General features: G+C 41.9%; 1 protein-coding gene across 1 annotated transcript in view; it reads left to right on the forward strand.

Annotated features, from left to right (window-relative positions):
• The window catches only part of DET1 (de-etiolated homolog 1 (Arabidopsis)), a 25,204-nt gene that overhangs the window by 8,327 nt on the left and 4,829 nt on the right, over positions 1-12,048 (forward strand). Inside the window, exons 3-4 of the mRNA XM_010856715.1 lie at positions 27-612; positions 4,806-4,993. Of these exons, the coding sequence (XP_010855017.1) occupies positions 27-612; positions 4,806-4,993 (774 nt within the window). The remainder of the gene's footprint in view (positions 1-26; positions 613-4,805; positions 4,994-12,048) is intronic.

Genomic DNA, 12,048 nt, shown 5'->3' on the forward strand with positions numbered 1-12,048 from the left:
CCCCCCGCCCCCCGGCCGGGGGAGCCGCACCCCCCCTTCTACGAGGTGTATCGCAACAGCGAGTCTGTGACCCCCAACCCCCGGTCCCCCCTGGAGGACTACTCCCTCCACATCGTTGACCTCCACACCGGCCGCCTGTGTGACACGCGCACCTTCAAGTGCGACAAGGTGGTCCTGTCGCACAACCAGGGGCTGTACCTGTATAAGAACATCCTGGCCATCCTGTCGGTGCAGCAGCAGACCATCCACGTCTTCCAGGTGACCCCCGAGGGCACCTTCATCGACGTGAGGACCATCGGCCGCTTCTGCTACGAGGACGACCTGCTCACCGTGTCGGCCATGTTCCCCGAGGTGCAGCGGGACAGCCAGACAGGCATGGCCAACCCGTTCAGGGACCCCTTCATCAACTCCCTGAAACACCGGCTGCTGGTGTACCTATGGCGCCGGGCAGAGCAGGACGGAAGCGCCATGGCCAAGAGGCGCTTTTTTCAGTATTTTGACCAGCTGCGGCAGCTGCGCATGTGGAAGATGCAGCTTCTGGATGAAAACCACCTGTTTATCAAGTACACCAGTGAGGACGTGGTGACCCTGCGAGTCACAGATCCGTCGCAGGTAGGAGCTGCCGTCCTGCCCTTCCTCCTTCCCGTCTCCTTGGGAAGGCTTCTCTCTTTGCCTGTGGCCAGCCTCTCAGAAATAACACATTTTATGTGGATCTTGAATTTTTGCTACCCTAGGGCTCAGCCGAACTTAAAACAGCTCCACTTTTCTCTAGCCACGTGTATTTATTTGGACAAATGGAAGCAAAATCTCAAGCCATTGACATATAGATAGTCAACCCTGTGAATATTATCCTATTTCTTTTTTTTTTAATATTTATTTTTTTAAATTTTACTTTTTTGGGGGCTGCACTGGGTCTTTGCTGCAGCAAGCGGGGCCATCTTTCTTGCCCTGCAGCGTGTGGGATCTTCATTCCCTGACCAAGGATCAAATCTATGTCCCTTGGATTGGAAGGCAGATTCTTAACCACTGGACCACCAGGGAGGTTCCCAACCCTAATTCTTCTGTAGAGCATTTTCAGTACCCTGGAGATGGAAGCCCAGATGCTCTAAGGTTAAGATTTGACTCCCTATGGATAGTGCCTTGGTTTTGTGGAAGACTGTACTTATTGGTCTGTTTTAGTTCTGGCAATGAGAATGAACCCACCATACAAAAAAAGAAAATCTTCTAAAAAGTTTAGTCTTTTTTCTTACTTAAATGATGTCAGTATACTTTCTCACAATATCTTTAGATTGTAACTAGTCTTTTTTCTTACTTAAATGATGTCAGTATACTTCCTCACAAAATCTTTAGATCATAACCAATGGGACAGTTCATTTAACAGAATTAAGCTCTATGACTTTACTCTGACCTTGCCCACACGCTGGAACATAGATTGTGGAGCAGTGATAAGATGGGAAGGAAGCCAAAGTTTTTGATCTGCTGGTGAATCACCAGGACTGCAGGTTCTGAGGGGTTTTTAGTTTGGGTGAAAGATGTTGATGGGGAAGATGCATTTCACAAATAGGAATAAGGTATTGTGTTATGAGTACAGAAACCATGAAGACGTTTGGGTTGAAACACCATGCCAAACCTCAGAGCGATGTGGACATTTCCCTTTGAGGAGCTGTCTACTTTATTATTGACCAAGTGAGAGACCTAACTTCTTTACAGTTCAATTCAGTTACTCAGTCATGTCTGACTCTTTGCAACCCCATGGACTGCAGCACGCCAGGCTTCCCTGTCCATCAGTAACTCCTGGAGCTTGCTGAAACTCATGTCCATCAAGTCGGTGATGCCATCCAACTGTCTCATCCTCTGTCAACGCTTTCTCCTCCTGCCTTCAATCTTTCCCAGCATCAGGGTCTTTTCTAATGAGTCAATTTTTCACATCAGGTGGCCAGAGTATTGAAACTTCAGCATCAGTCCTTTCATTGAATACTCAGGACTGATTTCCTTTAGGATTGACTGGTTCGATCTCCTTGCAATCCAAGGGACTCTCAGGAGCCTTCTCCAACACCACAGTTCAAAAGCATCAATTTTTCAGTAATCAGTTTTCTTTATGGTCCAACTCTCAGAACCATACATGACTACTGGAAAAACCATAGCTTTGACTAGATAGACCTTTGTCGGTGAAGTCATGTCTCTGTTTTTTAATATGCTGTCTAAGTTTGTCATAGCTTTTCTTCCAAAGATCAAGTATCTTTTAATTTCATGGCTATAGTCACCATTTGCAGTGATTTTGGAGCCCAATAAAATAAAGTCTCTCACTGTTTCCATTGTTTCCCCATCTGTTTGCCATGAAGTGATGGGACCAGATGCCATGATCTTCGTTTTCTGAAGTTTGAGTTTTAAGCCAGCTTTTTCACTGTCCTCTTTCACTTTCAAGAGGCTCTTTAGTTCCTCTTTGCTTTCTTCCTTAAGGGTGATGTCATCTACGTATCTGAGGTTATTGATTTTTCTCCCTGCAATCTTGATTCAAACTTGTGCTTCATCCAGTCTGGCATTTCATATGTTGTACTCTGTGTATAAGAGCAAGGTGGCAATATACAGCGTTTATGTATTCCTTTCCCAGTTTGGAACCAACACCCCATCCCCCATCATTCTCCTGTTTCCACATTGTCTCCTTATATACGAGTATGGAAATGTACAACAGAGCAAGCCAGTAAACTGCAGTCAGCTGAGTCTGGTTTCTCTCATTGACTTGTAGCTGATTCTGCCCTTAAGAGAAACTGTACAGAAAATTGTCTCCTGAGACCTTACCAACCGTCCATGGAAAAATGGTTTCTAATATTTTTCTTCTGAATCATACCTTGTGTATTCTTAAAAAAAAAAAAAAGGAGCAGAGGTGACTAAAATGGTTGTTATTTAGTCACTAAGTCATGTTCCACTCTTTGCAACCCTATGGACTGTAGCCTGCCAGGCTCCTTTGTCCATGGGATTTCCCAGGCAAGAATACTGGAGTGGGTTGTTATTTTCTTCTCCAGGGAATCTTCCTGGCCCAGTGATCCAACCTGTGTATCCTGCATTGGAAAGAAGATTCTTTCCAGTGACACCAGGGAAGCCCATTGAGATCTGAGTAATACATTTGTGAGAGATTTTTTTTTTCCTGAATTTTTTTACTTTCTTATTAATGATGAAGTCACCATTGAGCCAGTCACCATTGTGAGTGAGCGTCCAGTTCATCTCAGGCGTCATGAGAGGGTGTTGGTAGAGCCCTTGACTTCTGTACCCTTCTGTCCTGTATCTCCCAGTCTGCCCTGGTGGGAATGTTAGTAAATGTTTGTGTAATTCTGTATTCACGCAGTCACGATGGGTCCTGGTGAAGCCCTCCTGTGATCAAAGGTCGTCCAGGTTTATAGAAAGGACATGAGTCCATCTTGTATTTAGGTTTGAGCTATAATTAGCTTTTTGTTTTGGAGGGATTATGTTGTCTGTGACTGCCGCATTCGAGATTATCCTTTTCTCCTTCACTAAAACATGACCTCCTTATGTTCGGTAGCTACAGTAAGTCATAGCCAGCAACATTGCTAGGGCTCTGTGCTTTGCTTACAGAATTTGTAACTTTAAACCCAAACTCTCCCCTCGTTGTCCTCCAGCCTCCTTCCCCAGTTTAATTTGATAGGTTCCAATAAGGTTAATGAGTAAAAAGTGTACCTCAACACAAAGCCTTGCTAATATTATGGGTATTATTCTCAGATTACCCTCCAGCCTCTTTAATTTACAGCCAAATTTAATTTCCAGGTGACCGCAAAAGTCATGTAATATAAGCTCTGGGAAGGACTAATTACTGGTGAAACAGGTGGGCCAGATGTCTCCAAAAATTGGTAATGAAGATTCAGGTTTAATCCTAGGAGGCGGAATACTAATCCTAGCATTCTGGAAACTTCTAGAGTCCTGGTGGTAGCCCCACACTGCCACATTCACTGTGACAAAAACTTGGGGTACCTCGCGCTTCAGTGTTAAGCTGAGCAGAGCACTGGAGGTTCAGAGAAGAGGACCAGGCACCTGGGGACCCATTCAGAGAAAGCAGTAACTCTGCCACCCATAGCATTTGAATGCTTTTCATGTTTCCCCCTCTGATCTGAATTGCTACGAATGTCCAACATGTGTTACAAACGCTCTTGGCTAAAAGAACATTTATGAAGAAGGAAATGGAAAACACTTCTCTGATTTTTTCATTTGTTCAGCCCAGTCCCCCGCTTGGTTACAACTTGCCTAGGTGGACATGGTGTGCTTAAGATGTCTCTCTGCATGTTAGAAATATTAAGAGAGAAAGGAAATGCCCCCAAATTGAACTTTCTGCCATACACATACAAAAGAAAATAATTTGCCAACAGGCAGCTCCTGATTGCAAATCACTTTCTCAGCAGGAAGGAAAATTAAATCTGGCATTTTAGAAAAGTGTTTTTAATCTCAGAGTGGGTTGGGGCATAAGTAGGGAATAAGCACTTGAAAGGAAACATACTAAATTTGCACACAGGTTGAAATGAAAGATTGAAAGCCCTTTTATACATATATGCTGAGCAACTCAGTAATTCCAGCAGCACAGGTACAGTGGGAAATCAGTCAGCTCTGAGGCCCTTGATGGCTCAAGCCCACTGAGGCTTCCTCCTCTTCCAGAACCTCTGGGCATCACGCTGCTGTAGTGCCGGAGTGGAGTTGTTTGCTGGTTTTACTTGGGGAGTTTGCGTTTTCAGCCAAATGATGAATATGCTAGGTGAGGTCTTATGCTCAGCTGTCCCTTGGGTCTCCCTCTTCTTCCGCAGGCATCTTTCTTTGTGGTGTACAACATGGTAACAACAGAGGTGATCGCCGTGTTTGAGAACACGTCAGATGAGCTTTTGGAGCTCTTTGAGAACTTCTGTGATCTCTTCCGCAACGCTACCCTGCATAGTGAAGTCCAATTTCCCTGCTCAGCTTCCAGCAACAATTTTGCACGGCAGATCCAGCGCCGGTAAGCTGCTCCACTGGACTTAACAAGCTTAATTTTTCTGTAGAAAATGTGTTGGTGTGGAGCCAGTAGTTGCTTACTTCGGGAAATCTTCCCATGTTCTTTCTGCCCACCTGGCCTTGGGTCGGTCTACCTGTTGTAACCTCCTGTGGCATCCTAAATGTCTGTCTCTTAGCACCCGAGGGATTACTTGTGTGTTGTCTGCGATTCCTCCTAGACTGTCTGTTACCTGCAAAGAGAGAGAGACTGTGTCTTTGTTTAGTTTATTGCTGTATCTGCAGTGGTGCACTGTCAAGCACTTAAAATAATTTTTGAATGAATCAGTGCAGTTCGGTTCAGTTGCTCAGTTGTGTCTGACTCTTTGCAACCCCATGGACTGCAGCAGCCCTGTCCATCACCAACTTTGAATGAATAAGGAAATAATTTTATAACTTTTGGTTAAACATGTGCATTGAACACATGCATTTATCTCTGCTGTATCCCAAAACCCTACTTAAAGTGACAATAAAGGATGAAGAGATGTAAACCTACAAGAGGAAAGAGAATGGGGAGGCGATATCAACCGAGTTTTAGAAGCTGAAGAGCCAATGGATGAGTGATAACTAACTTGACATACCTCAGAGAACAAAAAAGACTACAGAGCTTACCCATCAAGAAGTAAGTTGTCTTGCAGTAGAGAACTCTGGAAAAAGTCAAGAAACTGGAGGTCCTATATACTTCTGAAGGATTGGATGACATTCTTTTTTATTTTTGCTGTGCTTTGAAGCTTGTGGCATCTTAGTTCCCTGACCAGGGATCAAACCTGTGTCCCCTGCGGTGGAAGCATAGAGCTTTAACCACTGGACTGCCAGGGAGTCCCCTAGATGACGTTCTTAAAGGAAACAGTCAGATACTCTAGTTCCTTTCCTTAAGCCTCCAACTGCCAAATGACTGTCTCTTCCCCAACTCAGCAAAAGGCTAGAGGTTTATTCTCTGGAGAAATCAAACCATGCAGGCTCTGGTTTCAAGTTCATGAAACATGGCTGAGAATAGAGATGAGACTCATCATGCTTAAACCAAGAATTAAGTGAAAAGTGATATACTGGTGGGGTAGACTCCTATTCCTCTTATCAGATATGGCTGATTAATTAACTCTAATTATTAGAGTTAATTCCCTAGGGAAACTGACCAACCTGAAGAAGAGACCCTTGGAGGCCCTTCTCAGAACACCTAAGTCACCCTCAGTTGAAACCCACCTGCTAAGAACCAGAGCTTCTCATAATCATCTGAGTATATTATTGTGAAATGACTAGTTATTTTGGACCAAGGGCCTGCCTGCAACACTACTTAAGTCAGTCAGTGTTTCATCAACATTCCACATACCTTAGCCAATTATAGAAAATAGCTGCTTCAGGTTCCAGTACAGATCAGATCAGAGTGAGTGGATGAATCAGAATAAGCATTACTGCTGCAGGGGAAATGGGCAAAGCAGATATCTAATTCACTGGCATCGTATTCCTATAGAAGGATAGTACGTGGTTAAAAATAAGTGGATATTGATTTTCAGACAAGTAAACATGCCCTTTTATTTTTTCTGGTTCACACACATTTTCAGCCTGACTGGCATCTCTCTTCAGTATAGAAGGAATTTTTGGAAGCAAAATATGGATCAGGTTTTGCTTTTTTCATTTTGAAATGAAAATCTGTCTCTTAAAATTAACTTTTAAATTAAGTAGATTATTATCAACTAGTAACAAAAGCTGGGTACAGTTAAAGTATCAAAGAGATCACCAGAAGGCCCAAGCTCCATGAGGGCCGGGGTTTTTATCTGTTATGTATACACCGCCATATCCACAGCACCTCGGCCAGTGTCTTCCATGTGGGAGGAGCTCATTAGGCATTTGTTGAATGAATAACATCATCAGGAATTAGAGGAGGCTATGTTTTCTGAAAATTTATTTCACAGTGTACCCATAATTAAGTGAAATTGTAGGAAGAGAAAATAAACATTCTAGCTTCATGATCTTCAAAATTTTGCTTCTTACCAGCAAATGGTTCTGAAAACTGTAGATCTCACACATTAATGTTTAAGTTGCTCTTTAAATTTCTTACTGTTAAATTTAAATAATGGCAGAGGATGCAGTTTTCAGCATGTTAAACATCGACATTTAAAAATAAAAGTATTACAAGATATAATTGGCATATAACATTGTATAAGTTTAAGGTATTAAGACTTTTAAATATAGCCAAGGGACTCTATAATACCATAGTACTATAGTACTATAATACCATAGTAATTTAGTATTCATATTTGACGTAAAAAGCTCAGGGTAAGTTTTTCCTGTACTGTTTGAACTTTTATATTTCTTCTTATTTTCAAATTTATCCCTCTTCCCCACAAAATTGTGTCCTAATAACATTTTATCAATCATCTTATCATACTTTGCTGCATTGAAAATACAATGTACATATAAATCAAAATTGTTTTTGTTCCTTGTGAAGGCATGGTTCTAATGGGACAATTTTACAGTCTTCAAAGAACTTCTGGTAAAAATGAGTGAAATGGATTTTTATTGTTACTATTATAGGTTAGAATAAATGGTTAAGAAAAAATGCACATCAGAGATTATGAGTCACTTAAAGAAAGCCTTTATTTTGAAAGAGACCAAGATAAAACAGTATAAAAAATGAACATGGTATTAATTGAAATAATTTAAACTATAAAAACAGGAACATTCCTAGAATAGTGATGCTAAGTGAGATACTTTAGAAATCTAAACTCTGTTAGATATAGTTTAGAAACTCTCCGAGAAAGTAGGAAAAAAAAGATAAGAGTAAGAAAATGGGAGAGAATGATTTAAAAAAAAATTTAGAGCATTTCCCCAGGAGATCCAATATGTGGGTACTTCCAGAAGGAGCAATAGAAAAAATGAAAGGGAGGAAACGATGTCAACCATTTCCTAATATTAATAGATACACATTTTCATGGGAGTTGCCTGGTGACCTAGTGGCCTGGCTTCAGTCCTTGGTTGGGGAACTGAGATCCTACAAGCCACATGACATGGCCAAAGGAAAAAGAAGAATGCACACACACATACACACACACACTTCTAGATTGGCAAGCACTGTCCCATCATGGTGTGCTGGAGCTGGCTCATTCTGGCTTGTGAGAGCAAACCGTTAAACTTTCAGGAGCTTCTAAAATCAAGTTGTTAAACACAGCCATTATTAAAAATTAATTATTTCCTAATTATTAATTCACAGTTATTTTACTATTGTACTCTTGAGGTTATTTGTAACTATTTCACCTGTTTGGTGAAAACACCGTATAATGATGTGCTACTGCTCATCTCGTGACAGCTCGGCATTCAATGATGCCACTTTGGTGCCTTGAAATTGACCACACCAGAAGAATTTACACCACAGATATTGGCAAGCACTGCAAACCATGGCTTTTTTCCCTTCAGGGAAATAATTATTAAACCTATCATCACGTCGCAACTCCATCAAGTACCCAGTACAGTCAATAAAGAAAAGACCATACTGAGACATATCATCATGAAATTTTAGAACAATGGAGATAAAGAGAAAATTGTAAAAACTTTCAGAAAGAACACATACATTTCACGTATAAAAAATTAAGCCATTAATGGTATCAGTGTAATAATAATACTGAAAACTTGAAGCCATTACAATCATGTCCTCAGAATTCTGCAAAAAAAAGATTTTAAAACTAGAATTCTACATCAAAATAATAGGGTTTAACAAAGACATTTTCATACACGTAAGGTCTCAAAAAACTACCTCCCGTGTTCTTTTTCTAAGGAAGCCTCTGAAAGATATTATCCCCCAATAAACCACAAAAGAATGATACAGGAAGTAGAGTCAAACAGTGGAGAGAAGCACAGAGAATTCCGAGGATAATGTCAAAGGGAGGCTCCAGGATGACAGGCTGCGGGTTGGACCAGGTGGAAGCAGGAAGGGGGAGGTTCCCATCACGGGTGTACCCAAGGAAAGGTTACAATATCTAGAATATCTGTTGGGTTTGAATGTATTAAGACGAGATTGTCTGTGCTGTCCCGGCAGGGTTCTCAGCATAGGCCTCACTGAGAAGGTGATGTTTGAGTAAAGCTTTTGAAGGAGGTTAGGGAGCAAGCCATGTGGCCGTCAGGGGAAGAATAGAGCAAGCAAAGGGAATAGTAAATGGAAAGGTCCAGAGGTGGTCTCAGACATCTGAGGAACACCAGGGGACTCGGGGTGGCTGGGCTGGAGGAAGCAGGAGGCAGAGTAGGTAGAGGTGTGTGGTGAGAGACAGGACCAGACACGTGTGGCCATTCTGAGGCTTTGGCTTTAACTGTAGATGAGATTGTGTAGTGTTTGAAGTATCTGAGCAGAGGAGTGACGTGGTCTCACGGACATTTTTTTTGGCCTCACCCTGTGGCATGTGGGATCTTAGTTCCCTACCCAGGGACTGAGCCTGTGCCCACTGCAGCGAGAGCTTGGAGTCTTAACCACTGGACCACCAGGGTGGTCCCTCCCACTCATGTTTTAACAGGGTCACTCTGGCTGCTGTTTTAAGAATAGATCATAGGGGGATAGGCTGGAAGTTAGTAAACCATTGCAGTGATCCAATAATAAAAGTACTACATTCTGTTTCCTGATGGGAGCTTTAAAAAGTTTTCTTTTCATGGCTTCTGTCAGTTACGAAGAAGGCAGTGCCATCCAGGAGGGTGAGCATGGAGGGTGGGGAGGAGGAAGTAGCCATCGAGGGGAGAGGGTGACTTGCCGGACTGTGGGAATGCAGCATGAGTGCCTTGCAGCATTGTGGCAACATTTCTATCCATGAGTTCATGGGTATAAAGTCTGTGATTTCAACAATTGTGAAATGTAAGCTGGCTTAGGAAGGGAAAGAGTTCATGATGAAGGCATAGGATGGAGAGAAGTTGGTAGAATCAGTGGCATTTTGGTCCCATTTCAGTTGAAGGATGTTGAAGCTGGGATGAGCAGAGTTATCTGGAAAATTAGGAGAGAAGATAACTGGAGTCTTTGTGCTGCTCCCTGAGATTATGGAGGTGCAGTCATTGGTAATAGTGAGATTGAGGGTATGATGTGGGAATGCATTGCTGACGCAGAAAGGAGGTCCAGGAACTAGGAAGCCATGGTGTGGGAAGGATCACCTCTGAGAATTTTGAAATCGTGAATTGAGAGAAGGGTGGTTGGACAGAGGGACAGTGCACCAGGAGTTAATCAGCTGAAGACATCAGAGGGGTGACAGCTTCATCTTTTAGTTGTTGGGCATCTGAGAGTAGAGGTGGTGGGCGCTGTGGGCAATGGGAACGGCTTCAGCCTATGGATGGTCATGGAGGCTTTGATTTGTGGTCATCACAGCCACGGGCCAGCCCCGTCATTTGAAATCACCTTTTGAAGCCAGTGAGCCAGGCAGGGTGGAGAACTAGATCTTGGCTGACAAAGGGCTGAAAACCAAGGAACCCAGGATCTTTGATACCAGTTCAAATGAAAAGGAAAGAAATAAGTTTTGTGTAGCCCAGGGTTTAATTTTAGGATTTATTCCAAGGCTGTGAAAAATTACTGTTAAGAGAAGTAATGGAAAAGCAGTGTTGACGCTCGGCTTCCTTCTAGGGGAACTGAGAAGTGTTGATGTCCATCTAGCCCTGCAGGTTGACAGTGAAAACAAAAATCAAACCCATCTCATCAACCTCTCTAGTCTCATCAAAATTAGGAACATTCGAGTTTTTTTATACCATTAGTTTCAAGGGTGAGATGTTATATCGCATTTCCCCTGGACTAAAAAATTATTTATTTTCCCTTTGATTATTAAACCATATGATGTACTTCAGTGTAGAGATTATAAAAAATAAAACTGATAAAAACAGCTATGACCATTTTGATGTATTTCCACTGTTTTTTTTTTAAAGACGTTAATTTGTGTGTGTGTTTTCAATCATACTGTATATACGGAACATAGCTTACTGGTTTTTGTTTTTTTTTTGGCCATGCTGTGTGGCTTGCAAGATCTCAGTTCCTCAAACAGGGATTGAACCTGGGCCACAGGCAGTGAAAGTCTGGAATCCTAACCCCTATTCCACCAGGGAGCTCCCCATACCCTACTTCTTTTACTTACCATTATGATAAACATTTCTTCTGTTACCACATTATCTTTGAAAATAAGAGTTTTCCATTAGGTTTTTAATATTCCTGTCATTTTTTTTTTCATTGTCATGACCACTGGTATATTGAATGTGCACAGGGATTTTTCTTTCCTAGGGCAGATTTCCAGAAGAATTGAAATACTTGGTCAAAGGGTATTAAGTTTAGTATTCATTATAATTGTGAGAAATAACTGCTCCATTGTTATTATTACCATAATTAAAGATAAGTGAGATAGATGACTCTGTGTTCCTATTATGTGCTTCTGGATTCTGGTGTTTCTGCAGAAGTATAGGTAGCTAGTTCCCAGCTTTATTTTTATTTTTTGGAAGCACAGAGTCTTAACCCCTGCACTGCCAGGGAATTCCCTCCCCAACTTTATTTAAAACAAAGGATCAGTAATTTTTCAAAAGATTTGATGCAAGTTGGCTTATAACTGATCTCAAGAAGAGTCAGACACTACTTCTGTCCAGGATCCTTTGCATCTCCTTGTTAATGCAGTCGAAGGCTCTAATTTGGGGGAAATATATAAATTTCAACAGAAATAATTGTCAGAGGTTAGTTATACTCATTTTTAACTTTCGTAGGATCTTTGCTAACTTTTCTTAAGTAACTTCATGTTTCCAGTTTTTCATTCTGTTTTCTGCTTTTTTGAGAGTATTTATACATATGCAGAGGGGCTTCCCTGGGGGCTCAGATGGTAAAGAATCTGCCTGTAATGCAGGAGACCTGGGTTTGATCCCTGGGTTGGGAAGATCCCCTGCAGAAGGAAGTGGCAACCTATTCCAGTATTCTTGCCTGGAGAATCCCATGGACAGAGGAGCCTGGTAGGCTACAGTTCGTGGGGTCACAGAGGGTCAGACAAAACTGATCAACTTTCACTTCTTCACCTTGGAGATATATAGACTTGG

The sequence above is a fragment of the Bison bison genome, unplaced genomic scaffold, assembly GCF_000754665.1.
Source record: "Bison bison bison isolate TAMUID 2011002044 unplaced genomic scaffold, Bison_UMD1.0 scf7180017854385, whole genome shotgun sequence".
In the NCBI taxonomy this organism is placed as follows: domain Eukaryota; kingdom Metazoa; phylum Chordata; class Mammalia; order Artiodactyla; family Bovidae; genus Bison; species Bison bison.